The following is a 25,152-nucleotide window of genomic DNA, read 5'->3' on the forward strand; positions in this document are numbered from 1 at the left end:
AATCGGTTTGGAAACTAGACTGCAACTGCGATTATTGTTTCATAAAAGCACCAATCGTGGACCATCAGCCTATGTAAGCTACACAGTACTGGTGGGGTGGGTGGTCAGTTTAATATTTCTTGTACTTTCATAAGGAATGTAAAAACATGACTATAACATCCTCCATCAGAAGTGGACCCAGTTTCATCCCCCATCCTGCATCTGACATTTTAATTTAGGCAGATTTTCTGTAGTATCGAAGGCCAAAGTGCACCTGAGAGCAGCCGTCCGACTCCACGTGGCAACAGGTTCTTGCTATGCCAAAACCAGGGTAGCTGTTGAACAGGTGGACAAGCGAGCAGTGCTGGGCATTTGTCCGTGAAGGTGCTTTGGTGGATGCCGTGTAATAAATAAGCAGCTGAGATTTGCTGCAGTGCCCTCCTGTCTGCTAACGCTGCAAGCAGAATCCATGTTGCTCTCTTAGCCTTTAGCATGAAAAATCTTTCAACTCACGTGAGTTTCTCTTTAAATAAAGCTGAAATATATCATCTCCGGACGTTCAGCGAGAGCCAGCCGGCGGCCCACCGTAGTTTCTTTTTCCAGTCTCCAAGATGGCGTTCATCCTTTTACTGCCTCTCTCCATTCAACAAGACACGCCACCTTTGCTGTTTCAGAAGTGTTTCCAAGCAATAACAATTAAGCAATCAACATAGTCCTAGACAACTAAATCTTTCTTATCAAGCTTCTAAACAAAAGGCTTCTACTTGGTCTTGGGCACTACCAGTATTTCATCACCATCCTGGATGCTGTAGGAGTGGAGAGCCCGGTTGTTGTACTTCAATTCCTCTGGCCCAAAGGCGCTGTCCTTGTCGATGTAGTAAAGCCTCATGCTGTTGGTGGAGAGCTGGACCACAGTCGTCAGCTGCTTTTTCAGCTCGGCAACAGTTTGGTCCAAACGGATGCACAGCTGAAACAAAGCCAAACGGAACTAGAGTTACACCATTGTTTCATCACAAACCCCTGCGCAAATTTTCAATCAATCTGCAGTTATATGACCTTCCAACTAAACGACATGAAATGGGCTAACCAAGACTACCTTAACATTTTTGTTTAGCTCAATTTGATGGAAGCTATGAACTTACAAAAAAATGTCTGTTGGCAACAGTAATTTTTGGGCTCAGAAACATACATTTCTGGTCCTAATAAAGACAAAGACTGGCTAGCCTTAAATGGCTACAATATTATTTCAGTGCTTGCTCACTGTTTAGAGGGAAACTTGCCCCAAGGTACTTCGTTATGACGGTATTTTTGGTATTAAATCATTATTAAACTAACCTGTTCTACTTTCTCCTCGCAGTGAACTTCGACCTGAGCCCGGCAGCGAGGTCTGAGGTCGATCTCAGCAAGCGGCTCCAGCTTGCCGTATTTGGTTATCAGGGAATGGTATCTGTGCACGGAAAGAGCAGGGTTTTCTTTAACTACACAAACAAACACAAAACACACTTAACTTTTGAAGCTATGATAAAAGAGAAGCAGGTTGTGCAGTTTACCTGAACGGTAGCTCTTTCTCGGGACAGTCTAGGTAGTGACGGATGAAGAACCTCTCTGCATCCTCTCGCTCGCTGTCAGTCACAACACTGCCATTTAGTTGGGACACTGAGGGAAGCCTGAGCAGAGCCATGTAAACATGAGCAAGTTATGCACTAGGAATGACATGAGTCTAAAAATAGGAGACAAAAATTGTCTCAAACGGTTTTATTCGTGACGGATGAGACTCACTGTGCTATCATGAGGTTGCGGCGCTCTGCCTTGGTGTAAGGCTGCAGTAAGGGAATGCCCTGCAGTCGCACCTCCTCTAACTTTGGAAAGAAGTTCAGCTTCTCAATGTCTTCCCATCGGTTGAGACCTGACAACACATACACCAAGAAGTTGAGCGACGACTTTCAGCTGAACGGACATGACGTTTTTATGGAAAACCTATAATGGGTTTTCAGGTGTTGAAGCAGTTCAATGCAGCGGCTTTTGTTTCCGGCAGAATTGCTGTGAGGGAGAAGTTTATACTCAAGTTAGAACAAGGCCTTTTAAGATCATTTTGAAAAAAAGTTTAACAAAGTATTATAAAAGGAAATTACATTAATGCAGTACTGCCTGCCTGCACATTATCCTTGTGCAAGAAAGCTGCTCCAAATGCTGCTGAATACACTTTCCAAATAATCTTTACAGCAAATATATTTGTCATTTAAAGAATAGCTCTGACGAAGGATGGCTTTCAGGTGGCAAGCACTTCAGACAAACATTTGCAGTCTGATACATGAATGGAAATAAATAATCTGAACATTTCTCTGATACTGATTTTGCCCTTCTCCCTCTGAAAACAGCTCTCACTCTGCTTCTGTAAATAGACACACTGCTGGAGATTAAAGGCTGTGTGGAGAGGACTCTTAGAACAAAGTTTTTATAATAAAAAGACCCATGCTTGTTGTGCTAAAATTATCTGCTGCCATGATACTAAAACCTAATTTTAAATCTCTACAACACAAAATGAAACCACTCAGCTAAAGCAACATTAAAGCTCAAGATAGAACTATCATAAGAGACTAATTCAAAGAGTCTAACAGTGAATTGAAACAAGCCCACGCTGCGACCCACTGACCTGAGTTGTTTAGGTTGATCCTGCGCAGGTTGGGGAAGAGTCGTGCCAGGATATCCTCGTTGTCCTGAATGGAGGCCAAGTTGTTGTTGGCCATGATCAGAGTGTCCAGGCTGGGGAACATGGAGCCAAACTTGCCCACTTCGGCCCAGTCGTGGAGGCTGTTGTCGGTGATGTGAAGGAGGCGCAGGGTGGGACAGGCCACGCTGGAGGCACTCACACTACTGTACTCGTTAAGGCACAGGAACAGTTCCTCTAGCCTGCAGAAGAACAAAGGGAGAGTCCAGCCGTGGCTGAGGAAAATACACACTGAAGGGAAAAACAGGGAGAGACATACAATGGATCTCAGAATAGTGCGCACACCTGGTTTCTGGTGAAACTATTCGTCTGTAGCTTTGGATGTACACTTAAATTTACAGGAATAAATAATAAACGATAAAACAATCAACCAATTAAAAGCCAGCCAAATACATAACACCACTCCTTTAAAAGCAGGGATTTGGTGCAGCTCTTCTTACACAGGAATGTTCTGGGTCAGCAGCATCACTGTATCCCAGGATATCTGAGTGTTGTTGAGAACAAGGCGTCGCACTCGTGAAAAGGTTTCAGCACACTGCGGCTTAAGAATGGTTCCTGCCAGCGGGTTGGAGCTCAGGTTGAGGAACTCCAGATTGGGGATGCTTGATGCAATTTTACTGATCTGAAAAAAAGTATGATCAGTATTTTTAATCTGATACACACAAAGAAAGCTTTAAAAACTAGGAATCTGAAAATATGTCTACACTGAGTGGCTGAGAACCTGCATATATCCAACCTTGTTTTCAGATTTAACATTTGAAAGACTATGAGGAAAAGTCTGAATCCTACTACTCAAAAGTTTTCTGTTTTTTTTTTTAAACGTTTGTTTAAACACAATAAAAACAACAACTATAACTAGTCATTGCTTAACTTAATTTGATATTACTAACACTCTCTACAGTCAGAAAGGACTGATAGATTTCAAAGTTACCTCTTGCCAGTCTTGAAGATTGTTGTGCGATAGATCCAGCTCCATGACATGAGCACAGAAGGCAGCGATCTCAGCCTGGTCTCCTGCTTTGCTGATCCCACAACCGTTCAGCACCAGCACACTGGGCAAGTTCAGACGGTCTAGTGTGAGGCACAGAGGGACATTTTAAAGTTTCTATAAGGGCTGTGAACACAACTAGGTCTGCAAGTTCAGAGTGAACACTTAGAAGTTACAGGAGTAGAAATGATAAAATAAAATAATTAATAAAAAGTCAAATAAAAACATGAGAAAATATTCATCATACAGTCATTGAGCAAGAATGAACAAATCCTTTGATTATTTTAATCACAGGATAAAACTTGGTGCAGATAAATAACAAAGCGCCTCTCTTAGCAGAAATAAAATAAGTATACTGCTAACAAGGCAAAGGTGACCTCTCCATCTCACCCTTCATGGGGGAACCCTGGAGACCTGCAGTGGGAACCACCACCACTCCCATCCCAGGCCCTCTGCGGTACGGGAAGTTTTCTGGGCTGTACTTCTCATTGATAACCTCCACAAAGGAACGACCTTCCCTGTCTTCTGGAGGCTCCATGACGCTTTCCTGCTGAGCGGCCTCCTCTTCAGCTGTGGAAACAAATGTCAGGTAAATGTCACAACCCTTCAAGAACTTATCTCACCGCTGGGGACCTCTTTGCAATGTTTTCTGTTGACTTGACTTCATAAGACGTATAGTTAAGTAGTTCAAGAACTGGTTTTGGAAAAGAAAAAAAGTAAGAAGGGAGCGCTGTAGTAATTTTGTTTAACATGCAATAAATTTGGGAAATATATTTATTTTCAGTGGAATCATTACGGTTTGAGGCTTTATTATTGTTTTCGTTTATATTTTTTCTCAATGCATTCTGTAAGCAAACAACACAGTGTAGTGGCGGTGCTTACAGCATGCTCCTACACTCTGTTCTTCAAATCCGATAAGGATGGGTTCAGAATAACTATTGCCTGTTTTTTTTACTACATATGAGCAACTGTAAACAAATGAATTGGATAACGGGGATGATAGCCAGAGCGGTCTTGAGCACTGCTTTTGTCTGCCAATGCTCATTGTACCTCCCTACTTAATGCATGCTTTTCTGCTTGAAAGAACTCTAACAATACTTAAAAAAAAAAAAAAAGGATAACACCCTCCCTCATGCCTTCCCCACTCTGTTCCTTCAGACTAGTAGCAACAGCAAACAGCTGGTGGAACTGCACGTCTGCTGAACTTGTTTGCTAAATAAAGCATTTTTACAAGTGAAGGTAACATATTTAATTGATGGTGCTATAAAATGTAACTATGTGCCTAGAAAATACATAAAGCTTCCCCTTTAAATGTAGAAAAAGAAACCGCAGCACGTGGACCAAGATAATCACTTGACTTCCCATAATTAAAATGACCAGCATCTGTTTTATAAGGCTTGGCAGGCAGAGCCTCACTGTGGAATATGCTGGAGGGAAACATAAATTATGTATCAGTTGTTGCTTGAATAAAAATATAAAGGATCATATTACAGTGTCTTATGCAGCTGCCTAAAGTGACATCACAGTGTTTTCTAACGGTTCAGTCGCCATACCTGAACCGATGTCTGCTTTGATGTGGCCACAATCAGCTGGCTGGTGCCGTTTCTGTACGGGCGACCTGTCAGAAACACTGGAATGAGTGTTATTTATATCCGATCTAACCATCTACACAGATCATCCCTTGGATATCCTACCAAAGCTGAGACTAATTAAATAAGTGGCTAACATCTTACTCCAGAATGGATGGAAGGAGTGGGGAGAAGTCTGCAGAAAGAAAAAGCTGCTCCCCTTGTTGGCGCTCTTGTCAGACCAGATAAGTGAGGAGGATCACCGCATGTCACTGCAGAACAAACAAGGTCAAAGATCAGTCTCTGCTCGCTGACATGCTCACCAATAAAGATCATTAGCACAAAACAGCAGTGCTCTGTTAGAGCTGCTGTGAGCAAGCTGACAGAGACACTTTTATTCATAAACTTTTTCACGCATTAAATATCTATTTCTGAGTTAGTGGCTGTTTTAATTCAATAAATCAGTTATAAAGAGACTGCGATTTGCTAATCATTAAAGTAGCTTTGTTGATTTCTACTGTAAATCATAACGTATTATTTCTTCAGCATGAATTTCACATTTGCCATAACTTCTAGAAAACACTGCAGTTCATAAATATAAATGATATTTATTCGTTAATAAATGTTTATTTTTATTGAATTTTCAAACCCACAGTTAATATTTCACTGCACAAATGTTTCCTTATCTCTAGATTTATATCCACTAATATGGAGAATCCGCTCTTGGCCAGTTGTGTATCAAAGTAACACAACATTTTAAATAATTACAATCTGAAACCCCAGAAAAACACTCCATCATGCTTTTCCTACATAGGCATTTTTCATAAGATTTTACAGAAAGTGGCAGAGTTTTATACGACTGTATGGACAAAGGGGTAATGCAGAATTGCCTTTTCTCCACCTGTTGCTGCATGGGTTTCTATTCTTTACTGTCTTACAAGAAAATCAGAAACAATTTAGTCCTTTGAATAAGACCTGTAACAGTATCAGTTTGTCTTACTTACGATACAAATTACCAAAATATTTAATATTCTGTGACTTATTTTGAAGTATGAAACGGTGGTGAAAACAATACGTTTTCAGATGGAATTTACCACTTGTTCTGGCACTGTCCTTAGAATAGCAATATGATTTTCTCTTTTATTATTTTATTTCAATGTATATTTTTTGAATGGGAAATTCAGCATAGATAATTTTACAAATCCTTCACTGTATAGGCAAGCTTTTTTCTTTTCTTGTTTTTTTCCCCCATCTTCATTACAGTAACATCGCAATGAAAAAAACATGCAAACAAAGGTACAGCACAGTGTCCCTCAACCATTTAATGAAACACAAAAAACTGTTTATTTTTGCAAATTTCATTCACTGACTTGTACATATTTACAGTATTAAGAGAAATGGCATATGAAGCACAGTTCCACATGGGTGTGACGTCAATACGAAATCCATTTCCGGATTCACCAATTTGGAAATCGGAAATTCCGACAATCGAGTTTGACTCGAAGGCACCACAAAAAATCCACTTGGCAACCACGGATAAATCTGACAAAAAAAGTTACTGACTAAAGCATACATGAAATGTTTCTTTGAAAATAAATAATGCCGATCCCCTGTAAACAATTTTACGAAAGCACCGACGCGTTATGTTTATGTTGTCATTTCATAAATTGGATTAAAAGGCCCCAATCGAGTCTAAAATTCACCGATTTCTTAAAGGAATCTGGTGTTTAAAAGCAGAAGGATGGCGAACCTAATCTGAATGGTAACAGCTCCCATTCACAGTGAAAACATAAACAGGGGAATGACTACTATAGACAGATTACTAAGCTTTACATCCTGCTTGTATCTCACGGTCAGAGTCCTGTCTACTCTGAAAATAACCAGTCTGACCCCCAGCAGCAGGAGCAGCGGCTCGATGGAGCCCGAAACGGAGAACAGATGGAAACCGTAGAAATGCGGTGTTAATGTTCTCCAGGACAGTGATAATACTCTGAACTGGGCTCAGACAACTACACGATGGTAGGTGCGTACGTACCTTTACTGTCCACACTGGATCCCCCTTGTTGATGAAAACAAACCAGCTGTCATTTGGTCTCCCCCTACATACAGGAAGTGACGTCATGTTGCAGAAAGCCCTTTCCCGGTTTCTTTTTCTGCACACAATAATAATCTAATAACGCTCAGTGGCAAATGTTAAAGTGATTCCTTTTATGAGCCCGGTTTATGTGATGTTTTAAAAGAAAATTCAGAAAGAAGAAAAAAACCGTTGAGGAAAAGAGATATTTGTGTGCAAGAACTAGTGCTGTAAAGTAAAAAAAAGTAAGTACTTGTTAATTAAGTAAATAATTAATTAATTGGTTAAAAGTAAAGTAAGCAAGCTTAAGCAGTGTCCCATTTGAAAGAACAGAGCAGAAAAAGACAGAAAAAAACCATGATTCAGAAAAGAGAGTTAGTTGAGGTAGAATAGAGAGAGAGAGAGAGAGAGAGAGAGAGAAAACAGGTGCAACAAAATGTCTAGGAGAAACTGGGTTAAAAACACAGACTTAAATACTGACAGACAGGTCCCATCCTGGAAGGAAAACATGGAATTAATTTCAGATGAAAACCTGCAAATATAAGAGATGGATTAGACAGGGTGACCTCTGAACAGCAGTTTCAGCAGATCTCTCCATTGACCGTCATCATCCAGACCAGAGGAAATGAAATTGTATGTGGCCAAGTGTTGATTCAGCACAAAAATAAATCAGTTTTCATGTTTAAATTTAAATTGTTGAATGTTCTTCTGAATTATTCAATTATGGACCTGAACCTGTTGTCAGAGGTGGTGCTAACAGGAAGGCTGCCCTGGACAGACCCCTCCTTAGCACCACACATCAACCTAAAAACACCACACTGGTATAAAAACATAATTATGCATAAAAAAGCATAATAGACTCATCACTATCACAGACACATTTTTTACCAGCTTTTTTTTTTTTTTTTTTTTTACAAAATATGTAAAACGCAACCATTTATCCATTGCTTTCTTTAATTTTAACCAGTGCTTGTTTCTGATTTTATAATAATACCAAACTGTCGAAGTACAAAGCTGTGTGAGCAGATGAGAATGTGAAAAAAAATAAATAACGCAGGTTTTTCGTCCCACTCAATCAGTTTATTATATCTTTATACCCCTTAATGTTTAGATTTATTAATGCACCACAAAACTCTTTATATTTTAGCTTAGATTGCAGGAGAACACAAAAAACACCAAACAGCATTTTAAAAAACAGGTGTTTAGATAATGTCTGAATCACTGATGACCTTGAGGATGGCTACAATCTAAAAAAAAAAGAATAAAAAGAACAATTAGTAAAATCTCAGAAGATTTGCAGTTTGAACAGTGCATGTAGCCAGTTTAATAACCAGCTGATTTTTAAACAGAGACAGTCATGCCTGTTGGACGACTGAGTCCTTGTTTTAGCCACGGTAATAATCGCCGTCATAGTCATTGTCATTGTCATTGTCATATCTGGGGTGGTTGTGATAGAGATTGTGGCTGCCATGCCTATAGCGGTGGAAGGGAAGTAAGTGGTGGTGGCGCCGGCTGTGGTATTTGTGTGGGGGCGGTTCCTGGTGGCTGGGGTGGTAATGTGAGTCATGGTGGTGTCTTTGGTGGTCATGACGGTTTTGGTGGTTGGGTTTATATCTGTTGTCCTGGGGTTGATAGTGATCATGTGAATTCTCTATCTCGTAGCAGTTCTTTCCGCAGTATTCTGTCACACCCTTGACACCTTCAAAGAAAAGAAAAAAGAAGTTGAACTAAATGATCAAACGTATTTAATCTCGATCATATCCAGATCTGTAATCGCTTGATTTGCTGAACACTAAGCTGTGCAGTCTTACTTGGACAGTAGTAATCATAGATGGTGACCGTCGATGGCCTAAGGTGCTGCACCTCATACTCCTGAATCATCTCCAACTCGTGGAACACAGGAATATCCTTTTGTAACTAAACAAGAAAAATTAAAAAAACCTCAACTCCAGGCAGCAAACTTCACCAGCAGCATCTGCTGCAGTACACGCTAACTTCCTCTCACCTCCTGTAGGTACACAAAAACATGACCGTCCTTGTGTTCAACGCTGCTCACCAACACCCCTTTCTTTAGCTGTGAGGAGAAGACATTCAGGTAAATGTTATGTGTGTGTGTTTTGGTGCACAAGTTAGGATATGGATTATCTCTTATCCTCAAGTGGTCAAAATTATACATGGAGGCTTAATTACAGGCACAAACAGCAACTAAACTAAGCAAGTTGCACCTGGGAGACAAGCTTATTGTAGGTTCTGACATGTTGCTGACTGGACACTTGAGCACTTCATCTTGGCAAAATTGGTAGATTTATTTAAATATGTTGATTTATTACAACTGATGTGTCTCTTATTTGCATGTTCTATACATTTTAAATGTCCTGTAAATTTAGGGCTTTCAGGAGAAATCGAGAAGTTAAACACAGCTTTCTCAATCCATTCTAAAACCAGTTCAGGTGTATGTTTGGGATTATTGTCCTGTTAGGGCATCTTGATTCTGTCTGAATTACAAGCATCTCCGATATTAATCCCTTTAAGGATGACTGAAATTTGCAGCTTCGCACATAGGCAGAGCGACAAAGTTAAAGTTACAGTCATGCGTGAGAGTGTATACAAAGTTTCTATTGGAATTGTATCAATGCACACTTTATTGCAACATTTCACTTCACATTAAAGAGTTACTCACATTCCACAAGGATGCTGGAACAGGCCAGAATCCAGAGGGCACTGCAATGTCCAGGACCACCATGTTGGTAGAGCTGCGGCCTTCACTGTATCTGTTAGGCAAGGATGAAAATGGTCACACTCTTGTTCTTAACAACAATGTCTTTTGTTCAGTGTCTATGAAATGAGCTAAGTATGAGATCATCTAAGATTATGTTCAAGTAGGAATTGTTCTTGATAAACCATTTAATCCCAAGGTTTATGTTAAATCAACAGAAATCAATGCATGTTGGTGAAGACCCACAAAATGTTCCACAGATCCTGTGGGACAGACAGAAAATTGTGCAATTTTTCTGATTGAAAAATGAATTAATTTACAATTCAATAAACATTTTTGCTGCTATTTAATAAATATGCACACGAGCTCCACTACAAAATTTTGTTTATTGCTTTAAATCTGTTACCTAATCATCAGATTGGTACCATCAGATACCATCAGATTGGTGCAAAATGACTGTTGGACATAGTGTATCCTTCCCATATCCTCTCAACTCGTACAAGAATTAAGCAGGTATAGTAAATGGATGGAAGGAGTTATTGTGTCATAATAGTGTGACATTGTGGGGCAAAAAGGTTGTAAGTTCAAATCTCTGCTGAAGCCTCTCTTGGTGAAGTTTTGTGTGCCTTTTTCTTTTTGTGAATTCACACTGAATCTCCAGCTAATCTAGCTTTTTTCCCCAACAGTGCAAAATAATAGCATGGTGGTGTGGTTGCTTATCTCTATGTAGCCCATGAAATAAGACTGATGACATGTCTAGAGTGAACACAAATTTGGAATAGTGACTGCTTTGAAAGAAACAGCTCCAAGTAACCCCCAAACCTCGTATGTATTAAAGATGAATGGCTAAATGACAACAGTCTACCTGCCTGTAACAGTAACTTGCTTGTTTACTCACGAGGATTTCAGCTTCAGCGTGACTAAGCGGTCATGGCAACAGTTGTGGATCTCTACTTTGGCTTCCACGCTGAAACTGCTGACAACGGCTGAAACAGGGACGTTGTAAACAAAAGTAACCTGGAAACCAGGTGAAAATTGGAAGTTAAGACAATTATTCTTTATACCAATATTTTTCAACAACCTTATTTCGTTTCTTTTCAACAAAAAAGTATGGTCTTTTTTTTTTTTAATCTTTGACCATCATCCAACTGTTTCAGTCACTGACCTGTACTACAGAGCATGAAGTGCCCTCAGCTCTCAGCCAGTACTTTCCTTTCAGGCCTTGCAGCACCAGCTCCTGGTGGTCCAACTTGTTATTTTGATTCACTTGGAATAACAAGTGATCAGTGGGGGATGACACAGTCACAGAGGAGGAACCTTCTCGATTCAAAACTTTAGAGCTGTAGAGGGTCATAGCTTTAATAGCCACAGCTGTGTCCTACAACATATAACACACACAGCATTTACTATCCCTGACCCTGTCCCAGACATTAGATAATAACTGGATGACAATAGTAAGCGCAAATTAATATACCCCGAAAAATATTCTTTTGAGGGAAGCCAGAAAATGTTAGAATTTTAGTAGAATATCTGTTTTTGGCAAGTTTAGTAAGATTATGTTGATTTTCTGGTATGTGCACTTAAGAGCAGCGTCTTGATTTGTAATCCAACACAAACCTGAGTGGACTCGAAGCCTCCGTAGTAGGACTGCTGCTTAATAAGCCATCTGATGATACTCAAGGAGCAGGACAGGTCTCCTTCGGAGAGAGAGTGACCGACTTTGGCCAGTAGCACATAAGAACTGATCTCCACACACAGAGAACGTGGGTTTTGCTTTGGTGTCAAACACCAGTATTGAAGATCTCCTAAACAAGTTTGCAGCTGTGTTAGCATTACAAGCACATGCATCGGTGGCAAATCCTGGATGGCTTATATCAGGAAGCAGACTCACCTTCTCTTATTGCGACCAAGTCAAGGTAGTGCAGAAGCTTAGAGCGAGCCTCCCAGTTTTCTGCCAGCGTGAAGACGTATGCAAACAGAGCTGTGGCGTAAGTGTTGCTGAAATCATAGATGTAGTCTTTCAGGCATGACAAGCTCTTCTTCACCACAGGATTCTTAACAGATGAAAGAAAACAAAGTCATCTAGGAGAGTTTTCAAGTAATATTTGAATGATTGGAACATGAAGGGACATTTCAGATAAGTTTGGTACACTGAATTTGGAATTATGCAGGATGCATATTTGATTCTGATCCATCAGTAGTTTTTTGGTAATTTCTTGTAGATGTGGACGTGCGATAGCTCCAGTGGTTAGAACTGTTACTTCACAGGCTGAAACTTAAATGGAGCCTTTCTCAGTAGAGTTTGCAGATTGCTCACATGCATGGGTTTGATTTCTTCACACACTCAATATATCCTAACACTGACTGGACACTTTAAATTGACTTTAGGTGTGTTTTTATGGTTATTCTGGCACATTGCCTAAATGGAGATAAATATCTAACCCTTCCCCAAGACTCTGGAGCCCCTCATCATGTCTAAGAAAGTATAGAAAATGGATTTATCGATAGACGTTTAACAAACTGAAATCAAAACAAATTAGTCACATGGAAAAGTAACAAGCCTTCAATATATCTTTTTTTTTAATCTGCAAAACAGAAACATGGGGTTACTGTAGTTTTTAATATATTTGGACCTGAAGTACTGCAGCTATAGGCACAGGCAACATTTTACCAGGAGAATTATTGTTCTGTTGTATCAAACTGATGCTTGGTCTAAATAACCTACTTACTATGATTTTGTAATCTCCATTCCATAATAAATGTAAAATAAGATTATTACATGTACTACTTTTAGAAATCAGATGGTGTAAAGATTCAGGCATTTTTGAGTGACTGACAACAAAAACAGTTGGAAAACTAAACTTAGCTAAATAGTCTTCTGAGGAAAATATAAACAACTGAATGATTAAGGTATTTAAACCTTGCCAGACTCAACAGACTCAACATATTTTTTTAATAAAATATTTAGTAGATAAAACACAGAAAAAGGCTAAAGTCCCACAGTTTGTTTTGAAAACAAATATATGAGATATGATGTAAATTTCTAATTATTTCTTAGCTGGTTTATAATAGCAGAGACACATTTTTCTGAAAGCCTGGAGGATTTTATTACATCTGTTTGATTTCCAGTAACTTTCTGTTGTTTTTGTGAAATGCTGTTTTTATTTTTCCTAATAAACATTTTAGAATAGTAAATAATATTTATAATGTTTTGGTTGTTGATTTTGTTTGAAACTGGTATTTAAAAGTTAGAGTTTTACAAATTTGGTTCTGATAAATCAGCCACAAAATCTGGACTCTATTACATTAACTTACGTCTGCTGGTATGTTGGTTTCAAGTAAGGCTGCGGTAACGTAGGCAGTGACCGTCACTTCATCAGGAACATCACCCTATGGAGACAGAACCATGGACAGATTAACATCTGTATAACTGTCCTTGTTAGTAAGAATTATATCAATTGACACGCTCTTTGCAAAAATCCTTTGTGTAATTGGGTTACCCTAATATAGTTGTTGTAGAGTTTTCCGGACACTTTGAAACAACCGTTGTCCCGCTGTTGGAATTCCAGCCACTTCCGAGCCTCCTCAATAATCTTGGGATCAATGTAGATGAAGCTCTGAGCTTTGTAAAATGTCACCATCACGAAGGCAGTGAGCCTGGAGGAGAGAAAAACAAAGTTTGACATTTTCCTAGCAAACAAACACTGCAACAGTAGAATACACAGCACCACATTAGCAGAGACTGCTGAGTGACACTTTAACAGCAGCAGAAATGTGGTGCATAAAAGGTTAAAGAAGTAGAAAAGGATCGTTTTCAAAAAATTCTGACTTTGAGGGCTGAATTATACTGCAAAGATTCTAGATTTTTTTAAAACCTCTTGAAATACATGGAAGCCTGCACTATTTTTTTTTAATCACAAAAACATTTAACATGGGTGTGTAGACTTTTGAAGGCTGACTTCAGAGCAGCTTCTTGTCTCTGGCTGTGAGATTACTAAAGTTTGCGGTGATAACCAATATCAAAGTGAAACTTGAGGGCTTAATACTTCATTGTGACAAAAATCATCTTTATTAAAGGTCTTCAGTAAAAACATTTTGGATCTAAACTTATCAGTTGTGTTCTTACCAAGTGTTCTCCTCTCCTTTTTCAAATGTGCTAAATGCACCCGTCTTCTTCCTGTAGGCCAGCTGTCTCTGGTAGCCTGTACAAGAACGGTGATAACACGTCTGGTTATAGTGCACATGGCAATAGGAGGTAGAGATTCAGTTTTGGTTTGCTGTGTTCTTAAATACGTTAATGTCTGTGAATAGGAAGCTAAAACAGACGAAAACCTTACGTCTAACAAGGCCAAAGACCAAACAGAAGATTACACTCTAACTGAAGGAATGTATTTAACACACACTTTTACTTCTCTCTGCATTCAAAAGGTGATAAAAACTTGCCAGTAATCAGGTAGTTGATTCCCTTCTTCTCAGTTTCTTGGGACAGCGTGTTAGTCTTTTGGAGGTAGTGCAGGATGTAAGTGTCAATTGCCATGAAAGCTATGTTCTGCTCCCCACAGCCATACGGCAGAAACAGCAAATCACCCAGGTTTTCCACACTGCGGCTGAGGATGTTACCTGCATAAAAACAGACTCGTGGGAGATGATCATGCTCTGACATTTGAGTTCAAATTGATTCGTAGTCACATTTTTAGGTGTCGTCCCAACATTATTTTATGAAAATAAATCATCTTGGATAATATAATCAGTTTACCTGAAACTGAGACTTTGGCCTTCAGACAGCCACTAACCACATTGTCGGGGATATGTGTCTCCAATTTTTCACTTAAACAGTGTCCTGCGCGCAGGCAAAAACAAAAACAGCACTTTAAACATAAGCAGAGGGGAAGAATTAGTACTTAGGCTGCTCTGAGTATTTCCTAATTTGCCATGTTTGTGAATCGAAAAACAAATGTGCAATGTTCTGACTTGGTTCATTACCTTTTCTGGGATGTCACAATAATTTTATCAACTGACCTGGAATTATTTTTATTCTATTCTATATGCTAACACAAGTCATCTGATAATTATTAGCCAATTAATATAAAATATGAAGTTTCACAGCCCTTACCGGAAGATTAGCACCATGAAACATATTCTCTAGACAGCAATTGTTATTATAGATTCAGAAGTTGATGCCTAATTATCATGCATGTTGTGTATATGCAAACCCATACTGACCTTTTGGACAGAGCAACCAGCTGTATGTTTTTATTATTTCATATCCAACTGCCTGAAAAAGAGATTGAAGAGAGATTTTTCTCTTTGTCTGAGCAAGCATCAGCTCTTTAATGACATTAATGAGTCAATATATTTTTGACAGTAATGCATATATATTTCTACATCTGGATTTTTTTTTTTATTATTGTCATTTTCAACCTTCACTTTGAGAGGTCGCGTCACCACAATGCTGCGACCACTTTCTGGCACCGTCACTTCTTGATCGCAACAAGGAGTCTGAGAAGACACAGCCTCAGCAGTCAGACTGACCATCAAATCCCCTGAAAGAAAGGCCAGCTTCTGTTAATTCCTAAAATACTGGAAAGCAGAGAGGTTGCAGTGAATTGTCGTGAGGAATGAAAATGAGCCGACGAACAAAGGAAAGTCATTCGGCCACTTTCTGTACAAAAGTCTTCCCTTTTCTCTACCTAAGTACGTTGGAGTGAAGGTCCAGCGGATGACCTTGTGCTCGCCCGCACAGAGACAAAACGTACACTGGTCAGTAGATAGGAGAGTAAGGATGTAACTTGAGGATGCGGCTGCAGTAATTTTGATCTGTTGATGAAAAAGGTGAGTTCACTTTTTGAACAGGCTACATGTATTTCCAAAATTGTTTAGAATACATTTTTTAGAACCATAGGAGCTACAGCTGGAGACGTTTAGGCTTCTGAGAGTTTTTTTTTATGCTAGATGGGCAGAAAGCCTATCTGCCCATCTCAGGGTGACGTTTTTATCTGGAATATAAACATATATTATACAATATAAACCACTTAAGCTGAATAGGGTCTTAAATTGGTATTACAAAAATGTGTTACAAATCGCACAAGATATATCTTTCTCCTACTTTTTACCCAGAGTTAATTGCATAAAACCCGCAAAGACAATTATCGTAGGGGCTATTACACAGTCTGTGGACAATCTTATTTAGTGCCTGGTTTTCAGCTAATTTCCTACCTAAATGGGATCCATTTGGATATTATAAATGCAGACTGGGGGTCTGAGGCATCACAGCATGATTATGAGGTCTTTAACTAAAGCAGAAAAGCAATGAAGGCGGCGTGGTTGTTTTTACACAGTGTTGAAAGTATAGGGAAATACATATATGATAACAGTAAATATGTTTAAATTCTGCCACAATAGCAGTTTTAATATCAGATATAGATGCTAAAATATTCATTTTGGTGAATTTCTAATGATCACTCTTCTGCAGCTTCGAAATGTGACCAGTAACAACAATAGCACAGTGTTTAAGTCAATCTGGAAAAAATTACAAAAAGATCAAAGTATGAACTATTCAGTGTAACAATAAAAAGGACCAGTCTCTTAAAGACACTTCAAATCTAAAATAGTCTATACCCCAGTCTTTAGTTTTCATTTTCATCCTGTTCAGTTTAATAGATCAACTCACTTTATATTGCCTTTTCATAGACCTTGTGTCCATGTGACCTACACGATCCTTGGCATCTTTATCGAACATAGAAATAAATTAATCAATCTTAAATTATTAATATTATTTTTAAAGCCTAGAATAAGAGACCCACTACATATGGCATCCAAGTTGTCATTTATGATTGCGATAGTGAACACACTAAAATTTTAATAATGACTGGGATATGATATATTACGCAGCATTAGCATAGTTTAATGAAACTTTTTTCTGTTTGTAAAAAAAAAAAAAATTATATCTTGTTGCGAATTATCACTTGTTGCGAATTAGAAAAGTATACAAACCACATATGCAAACTTCTCAAATCTGCATTGGACTATTTTATGCTAAAGATTAAAAATGCAGTTTGCCATTTAGGAATCGTTTCCTTTTCCTGTCTTTAATTACCTAACTAGTTTATGTAAAATCATCTTTTACCTTGAGGCAGGTGGGTAGATAGTTATGGACGATCGACTTCAGTTTGAGGCTCTCGCCCCAGATCATGACGTAAGGAAGCTTGAAATCTAGCGAAAATGGCTTGAAGACACTAAGCAGTACAGGACGGGCCAAACCAAAAGCGTGAGGTGACACGCAGAAGACTTCTGTATTCCAGGTGGTGACAATGTTGGGGATGGCGTAAGACACACAGGTGTGTCCCGTCTCTCTGGAGCAGTAATAACACAATCACACTGTCTCAGGTGGTCAAATTTAAGCACATGATTAGATTTAAAACTGAGTCAGTTTCTTTTTCTCAATAATCTTCACTGAGGCATAGGAATCACAGACATTTTCCCTTTTAAAAAAAATGAAATGCTTTTAAAACTACATCTCACCCAACTTTCACCAGGTGAAACAGCCACGTCTCGGTGGAAAGTTTGTACACGGGCTCCAGCTCATCATAGCAGCTGTATGAAAGTCTTCCTGGATCAGGAATTGGTCGCCTTTCCAAAGCCCTTCTTTCTGAATACTGGGGTTTGATCTTTCTTGATAACATAGCTAGAAAACGTAATGTAAAGTTAAATTATTCAATGTGATTTAGCCTACTATGCCGGACAGAAACGGGGTTGAAATGGCTCAGTTAGAAAATAAAAACCTTCATGATATTTTTTTCCTCCCAGCTTGAGGCATGTGGGGTTTTGGATGGGCAAGTTTGTTAGCAGCTGCAGTCCTTGAGTCTGGATTAAGCAATGTACAAAATCAATGATTACCAACGAAAATTTAAACCAGCATACTAGTACAACAGCCCGTGCCTAAAAACTATGCAAAAGTAAAAGAATGTGTGTTAGTGATACCGTGTAAACTGTGTTGGCATCCTCTTTCTCTTGGTTGGTGAAAGCAAAATAAGAGGTCCTTGGTTTCACCTCTACACATTCAGGTTCATCCACAAGTTCAGGGGGAAGAGGCTCTGGCTTCTTGATGGGCAGATATCCATAAATCTGAAGAAGGAGAAAAAAAACACCTTTGGCAAAAAATATGGTAAATGTCTTCTACAGATTTGTTACTACAAGACAAAAGTATTATATTCTTTCAATTTGTCAATTTTTTTTGTGGAGAATCTTTTGAAATTTGAATAGAAAAATCAATTAAACCACTACATTTTGTATTAACACCACTTTGTTGTCTTTCAGGCAGGTACTCTGACCGGAAACGGTTGATAATTTCTGCTCCTGGTGTGTTTTACATTGGAAGATAGTGATGCACCACCTCCTTGGTCCAATTTGTGTGAAAACAGTCATAGTCTTCTATGTGAATAACCACTTAACAGATAGATTCAACACATATGCAAAGTATATGAAGTTTGAATGGGTGTCAATGCAACTTCTGGGACTTTTGGACGTTGTTCCATATATCTATTAATGAAACCTTGATCCTGATGCTAGGATTGTTCTATTTTTCTATTTAAATGATGGCAGACTGAAGTAAATGGCTTTGGTCTTTTTTATTTATTTTTTTTTTAACATTTTTTTTTAAATAAAACTTTGCCAGTCAGCAAAGATAAGTTGTTTTTATTTGACAGTTTCCCTTGTCTGGTATGAAAACATTAGCATAAACTGCTGTAATGCTTCCCAAACTGAAGTTGTACTAAAATGGTGGAAGTATCAGACTAGTCAGAAGCCTCTGCTCCAGGACTGAGTAATCTGAGTTTGTAAAAAAATAAAGATTGCAAGAGATTCATCTATTGTAGGTAAGATAAAAATTGTGCAGAAGCTTTTAACACAACCCTGTCTCATAAGTCCTGAACTATCCCTCATGCCCCTCTTCGCTTCATGTCTCCAATTACCTGATTTGCGTCCAGATTGCTTACATCAGCCCTTGCGAATACATTCAGATCTATGAGGCTCACCCCACAAACTGAATTAGGCTTGGTCTTAATGCACAATTTGACATCCTCACCAGCGAAGACTGGAGAAGGTAAAAACTTTGGCAACACCTGAAATCCATAAATAAATAAAAAAAGCACACTAAATGCCAATCATTAGGACTTTCTAAGTCAATGTGTTTAGCTGCTATTGTTAGAAGGCAGGTAGGGCCACTAACCGTGTTGGTAAAGCAGTCCTTGGTGTAAAACCTTTCACTGTGGGCGAGCACTCGCTCACACTCGAGAACGGTGTACGCCACAACTTGGATGGAAGGTGCATATCTTGTCCGCACTGTCAAATTGAAGGAGAATTCACCCTGGATTTCTGAAAGAGTAAACAGAGCATTGATTGTGTTGTTTAGAAGGTGTTTCTAAACAGCCATATTTCAATGGAACTAATAAAATATTAGAGCAGGCGGTGCAGCCATACTTGGATTATCCATATGCAGGTGAACAAATCCTTGGTGTACTATGATTCCTCTGGACAAGATCTGGAGAGTTCAACAAGAGCTACCAGTTATAAAAAATGCACTGGGACTTTTTTTTTCCAAATAAACCTTGAACTTAATTAAGTTTTTATACCTTGGAAAGAATAACTAAGACACACAATTCAACCCTGTTTTTTTTTTTTACGTGCTACAGAAGTTTATCAAATCTTGGCACATTGGATTGGCTTATTCTAATGTAATATATTTATGCAAAGATTCATGTCTAGAATTCATGTTTGAATATTTTAATATTTTATATTCATTTCGTTCTGATGCATTTAAAGTTCCTTTGGTTTGTTCATGAGTCATAAACCTTATCACCAATTTTCTGTATCAGGTGACAAAACAAGGATCAAGAATAAAATAAGTAGAGTTGTTTAAGGTTTATGTATACTTCTACATCGGCGGTGGTGGGTACAGGCCTCACCACAAGGTTACAACGGACAAAGGATCATTAAGGGTGCAAATATGTTAATTAGGGAATCAGTTGTTAATGCAAGGTTTAAATGCATGGGTATTCATTGGTTAATTTGGAGGCATGAAATGGAAGGAGGAGGGAATAAAAGTGGCAGGGCAGGAAACGTGGGTATTAATTGGCAACAGAGCAAGTTTGCCCAACGCTTGTGATGGAAAATGTCTTCATGTGTTTATGAAATGATTACATATCATTTTTGCAATATAGTCATGTAAGGTTTTACTGAATTTCTCCACAGATGGGAAGACGTTCCCTTCTAATGCTAATCTTTCGTAAAAGTTCTTGATTTTTACATCTGAAAAAATCTTGTTACTGTTCATTTGTTGGAGAGATAAGAAACTGAAAAAAGAAGAGACGGACTCACCAGATATACTATGTCCAGAGAGTTCCACAAATGTTGCTCTAAACTGTATTGAATAGTGACCTCTTCTTGTCTATAGCAGCGAAGTCGTCTATCAATTGGAACTACTCTGAGAAACCCGCATGCTGAGGGACCAGGACCAGATTCAAAAACTGTGACCGTTGCAACGCCATAGAAGGGGACATTTTTTCCTGGGGGCTCCAGGTTGTCTGTGCTGCTTGCCTGATTAGACAAAAACAGAATAAAGAAAAAGGAACATTTAAGGTGAACAATCCAGGCAGACAGGCTCAGTTTTGAATGCACAAACATCGTTTAAAGCTTTCTCGTACATACATAGAGCTGCATCTCCCCTCTGAAATCTTCTGTTTCAAGAGAAAAGTTGGCGATTCCTTTGTGATTTGTTTTTAAAGTGTCCGCAACATAAGGGGAACCTTTTTTACCCACAAAAAGATATACCGTCATTTGAGGTACAGGATTGCCGAGGTAGTCCACCACTCTAACCTGGACATGAAATAAGACCGTGTCACTGCGAGTCCAACAAACTTAAACAGTCTCATCTGGTGCTGCCCCACATGCTGAACTCACTTTTCCATCCAGATTTGTTCCTTGGCTGTAAGTCTTCAGGACCTTTTTGAAAAACAACCTTCCAACGAGGTAGGTTAACTTTATCCTCTCCCACTGTGTGTGCGAAGCACCTGAACAGCAGAAAACCTCCATTTTACAACACTCCCATGCTTCAACATTGTTTTTATTAACATGTTTTACCTTCTAAATGAGTTTGGAAGTAATTTTTTGGGGGAGATTGAATCTGAACAAAAGTGGGACTTACATGTCAACCTGTCCAGTACTATGGCACTGAGATCCAACACATCCAGAAATGGCTTTGGGTCAGGTCTGGTAAAACTTGACACTTTATAGACAAATGTGGCACAGCCTTTGTTGCATGCCTGGAAAACAGCAAACAAAGAGGTAAAGTATGCTTCCCATCTTGATTAATGTCCACATTTGCAGGTGTTTTTGCTCAGCTCCAATTTTTTACTACAACAGTTTTTTTGGGCAACTACCATCAGACACAGATCTCCATCAATGTCAATGAAACCAGTCATTTTCCTTAACAAGGAATTTTTTATGAGACAAGTGTAAAGACTAAAAGACGGATTCAACTTCTAAAAAATTTAACCAGATGCATCTCAAGATTGCTTTGTTTCTTGTGCTAAGCATTCATTGCCTCTTCTGATTGAATCCTTCATTGAAGAAAACAGATGCTAAAGCCTGCATGTTTATTCAAAATGAAAAGATGCTTAATATAAAGTTGGTCCCACATTATTTATACATTGTAAACTATTCTGTCTGAGGAAAAAGGATAAACATTTTAAATATCTTTCTTTCTTAATGATTTATGTGAAGACTGTAACTGTAGCAACTGCACCTGCTTCTGTGTCGTCCTGCAGAGAGAAGTTATGCTGACATCATTTTTAGAGCTGGTGGGAGCTCTGCAGGAGTTCCGGTTCCTCAGAGGTCTGCAGATCCTGAGTGTAACATTTCCATCCACAGGCTGTCCGTAGGTGTAACTAATAGAAAAGAACAGCAAAAATGACTCTTCTTATTAGACTGGTTCTGCCTCAGATTTGCATGGAGAAGGCCTTATCTTTTGCTCACTTTCCACATGCTGTAATTTCAAAGGTTTCTTGCCCAACACTTATTTCTTTAGGTATGGTAACTACAACGTCCAACTTAGGCAAACCTGAAAACAACATAAGAAAAATATACAGCTCAAAAAAATAAAGGGCACACTTCAGTGTTCACTTAAATGTTAAAGTGTTCCCTTTATTTTTTTGAGCAGTATATATTTTTATTTTTTATAAAAACAGAACATATACTGGTATATATAAAAAGGAATAAAATAGCTTTAACTTACCATATTTCTGGACCTTGAAGCTATGAAACACCCTGTTTTTGCCTATTTGTACGATGATTCGATAGTACCCCTCGAGGGCCTCGTTGCCCAAAGGGTAATACAACTGCAAAATGGTTCCTGCAGCTGCCGTCTGATTTGTCCACTGTGCAATCCTGTTGTTGTGAGGATCCTGTTGATGCACCCAAGGAACAGGTAGTTAGGAAACTAATAAGTCAGGTCTGAATAAAGCTCATAGGTGATTGTTGCCTAATGAGAGTGGAGATAAAATGTCAGATTTCAGTTTGGTTTGGTGGAGCAAAGTTTTACTTGAATATCTTTTGTTCTTCCATAATATTATTTTATGACATTGATTTCAGGTGAAATCTTTACAGCAATACATATACAGGTGACATGTCTCAATTCTGAACCAACTCTGCCTGAATAAGCAGTTTGTTTGCTAGAGGGAATTCATCGGATTCTAGACATTCCCAGATAGTTCAAATAATAAATTAACAAAAGATGCATAAAAAATGGTTTGTTGGTGCTTTCTTACCCTGATCACAATGGCGTCATACTAAGAACAAAGAGAGAGAAATAACATTTTTTATTTTCTTTCATTTGAATTCTGTAATGATTCACAAATACAAAAACACTTTAAGATTATTTCTCTCAATTCTTTCGATATTTTTTGTTGCCACTAGCAGGTCATTACAAACCTCGGAAACAGAGGCGACTTGAGACTGACCCAAAAAAAGAGACAATTGAAGTACTTACATGTCCCTCGACTGGTTTCAAGTTTGTGCCCAGTGTGACCACTCTGAATTCCACTGAAATTCACAGAAGTTATATGAAGGTTAAGAAAAAGATCACCATAACCTTTACAAGCTAGTCGAGTTTGTGTGTTTTCCAGAAAAAAACAATCTGCTGATTTGTTACAGAGATTCAAACTATTTTTGGGGTTCAGACCGATGGAGAGACCACATTACCACTTTCTAGAAGACAGATGAACAAGAATTTGTTTATGACATCAGTAACTGGTTTTAAAAGTTCAACAATTTATTATTTTTTTTAAACACATAAGGGTGTCACTCCCCTTCCTTGTTTAGTTTTGTCTTTCTGGAAAAATTATTACATCTTTCAAGGGAAAATGTGTGTAATCAGAGAACATTTTTCCCAAATCAAGACAAGTTTCAATTAACTTTTCTTGTGCTTTTAACATATTAACATATTGTGAAACAGAGGAACAATCAGTCAGTACAAACTTGGTGAAAACCCAGATAAATACCGTATTTTCCGGACTACTGAGCGCACCATACTATAAGCCGCACCTACAAATTCTTTGGGGAAAAAAAGAAAGGAACACACATAAGCCACACGGGCTATAAGGTGCTGGTATCTCCGCCGCTCCCGGTTTTCTATATGGACCCAGCAGAGGGCAGCAGAGGGCAGCGTCCTAAAAAGCTGTTGGATTTATTAAAGACACAGCCCTCCGTCTCCAACGCCGAACCATGGTTTCTTTCATGCCGAACTTACGCGTAGCAGCTCTATTTGCCTCCTGCACTGCCAGATTGATAGCTCTCAACTTAAAAGCTGCATCATATGAGTTTGAAGAAATTTCTCCGTCGTGCCTGCTGTTAGCATGTGCTTGTTCTAAATGAAAACTAGCACTTTCTTGTTTGATTTCCAAGTTTGACTTCCAATGATTCACTTCCTGCTAAAGAGCCCCTTGGCGGTTGAAGGAAAATGCACAGAAAACCCTCTCCGGGCTATAAGCTGCATTTTCAAAGCGTGGGGAAAAAAAGTAGCTGTTTATAGTCCGAAAAATACGGCACTCAAACTGCATTTTTCTATAGACTTGTTTGTTAAAAACATTTTCCAATCATTGTATTCAAGTTAATGAACCACCTAATTTTTATAGTGAGAAAAAAAATACCTGCGTTGTCATCATCTTAGTAGACCAGCTTAAAATTACCTGTTTGTCCTTGGTTGTAGATCGGTTTATCTGTTTGGATGAATGTCTTTGGTTGAAAATTTTTGATCAGCACTCTCTTGATTTCTCTGGAATAAAAACTGTCGCCTTTCACTGACACTTCAACTAGTTGCTCCTCCTCTGCTTTCACTGAAGGAACCTGGAAGACATTTTAAAACCTTAATTTCACTTGGAGGAATGCCAAACAACAATCATGTATAAATTCTTTACTTCAATGTTTTAGTGCCCCAACACCTGTCTCAATATGGGAAATCACCAAAAACTGGTAGCATTTATGGAAGCCATTGCTGGTTCTTTTCCTCAGCAGAATCTTCTGGCTGTCCAGGCCTTTCAGAATGACCTTCACCAACACAGGATAGCTGAGCTGAGAGAGACTCAGACAGAAGCTGTTCTTTGATCCAGATTCAAGAATGCCTGGAACACTTGCCATATAATGTCTGCAAACAGACAAATCAAGACACACCGATGTTATCTCGTTGGATACAACACGGAAGACAGCAACATTTCATGCTCACATCCACACATCAACTTACATTGGACAGTTGGTGCTATTAGAAGCAGACACTTGACCCATGTACGTCTCACAAAATAAGACAAGAAGAGTGCACATCCGAATCCCAGGCTTAGCCATGGCTGTGATGGTCCCTCACAGAAAGAAGCTGTTAAATAGAGAGACGCTGAACTCCACCCATAAAACCATACGGCACACTCATACTGCTGTAATCAGCCAACACTGGCTCATCCTTATCTATGCATCTCACACATGCATGTAGTAATGTAGTGAAAACCAGTTTTTTATTTTTATTTTTAATTTTTTAGGATTTATTGGCTCTAGTGGCCT

The 25,152-nt window shown here is 38.7% G+C and overlaps 2 protein-coding genes across 4 annotated transcripts; both read right to left on the reverse strand.

Moving 5' to 3' along the window:
* Window positions 1–492: 492 nt before the first annotated feature.
* Window positions 493–7,383, reverse strand: tbcela (tubulin folding cofactor E-like a). Of its 3 annotated transcripts, none has more exons than XM_008426242.2 (12): window positions 7,299–7,383; window positions 5,429–5,535; window positions 5,249–5,313; window positions 4,086–4,265; window positions 3,639–3,778; window positions 3,148–3,329; window positions 2,633–2,889; window positions 1,759–1,885; window positions 1,530–1,646; window positions 1,315–1,426; window positions 761–946; window positions 493–644 (listed from the first exon to the last, which is right to left on the reverse strand). In XM_008426242.2, the coding sequence occupies exons 4-12, from the start codon at window positions 4,231–4,233 to the stop codon at window positions 606–608; spliced, it is 1,308 nt and encodes a 435-aa protein (XP_008424464.1). In that variant the 5' UTR covers window positions 4,234–4,265; window positions 5,249–5,313; window positions 5,429–5,535; window positions 7,299–7,383; the 3' UTR covers window positions 493–605. The 3 variants fall into 3 exon arrangements, with proteins under 3 accessions (XP_008424464.1, XP_017163752.1, XP_008424466.1); XM_017308263.1 differs by having other exon boundaries at window positions 5,249–5,325; XM_008426244.2 differs by having other exon boundaries at window positions 493–946.
* A 998-nt stretch (window positions 7,384–8,381) lies between these two features.
* LOC103474952 (alpha-2-macroglobulin-like) lies at window positions 8,382–24,942 on the reverse strand. The gene is made up of 35 exons (XM_008426246.2): window positions 24,845–24,942; window positions 24,568–24,748; window positions 24,294–24,450; window positions 23,096–23,148; window positions 22,875–22,895; window positions 22,343–22,511; window positions 22,084–22,168; window positions 21,854–21,995; window positions 21,254–21,371; window positions 21,010–21,119; window positions 20,758–20,925; window positions 20,428–20,646; window positions 19,531–19,591; window positions 19,280–19,425; window positions 19,023–19,172; window positions 18,034–18,177; window positions 17,835–17,916; window positions 17,575–17,737; window positions 17,180–17,405; window positions 15,744–15,870; window positions 15,475–15,596; window positions 15,277–15,328; window positions 14,810–14,893; window positions 14,497–14,673; window positions 14,180–14,255; window positions 13,554–13,710; window positions 13,369–13,443; window positions 11,945–12,107; window positions 11,671–11,858; window positions 11,219–11,431; window positions 10,952–11,070; window positions 10,018–10,108; window positions 9,343–9,411; window positions 9,149–9,254; window positions 8,382–9,036 (listed from the first exon to the last, which is right to left on the reverse strand). Exons 1-35 carry the CDS (start codon window positions 24,940–24,942, stop codon window positions 8,723–8,725), a joined length of 4,626 nt encoding a protein of 1,541 aa, XP_008424468.2. The 3' UTR covers window positions 8,382–8,722.
* Between the last annotated feature and the right edge of the window lie 210 nt (window positions 24,943–25,152).

Source organism: Poecilia reticulata, linkage group LG13, assembly GCF_000633615.1.
Source record: "Poecilia reticulata strain Guanapo linkage group LG13, Guppy_female_1.0+MT, whole genome shotgun sequence".
NCBI classification, from domain to species: domain Eukaryota; kingdom Metazoa; phylum Chordata; class Actinopteri; order Cyprinodontiformes; family Poeciliidae; genus Poecilia; species Poecilia reticulata.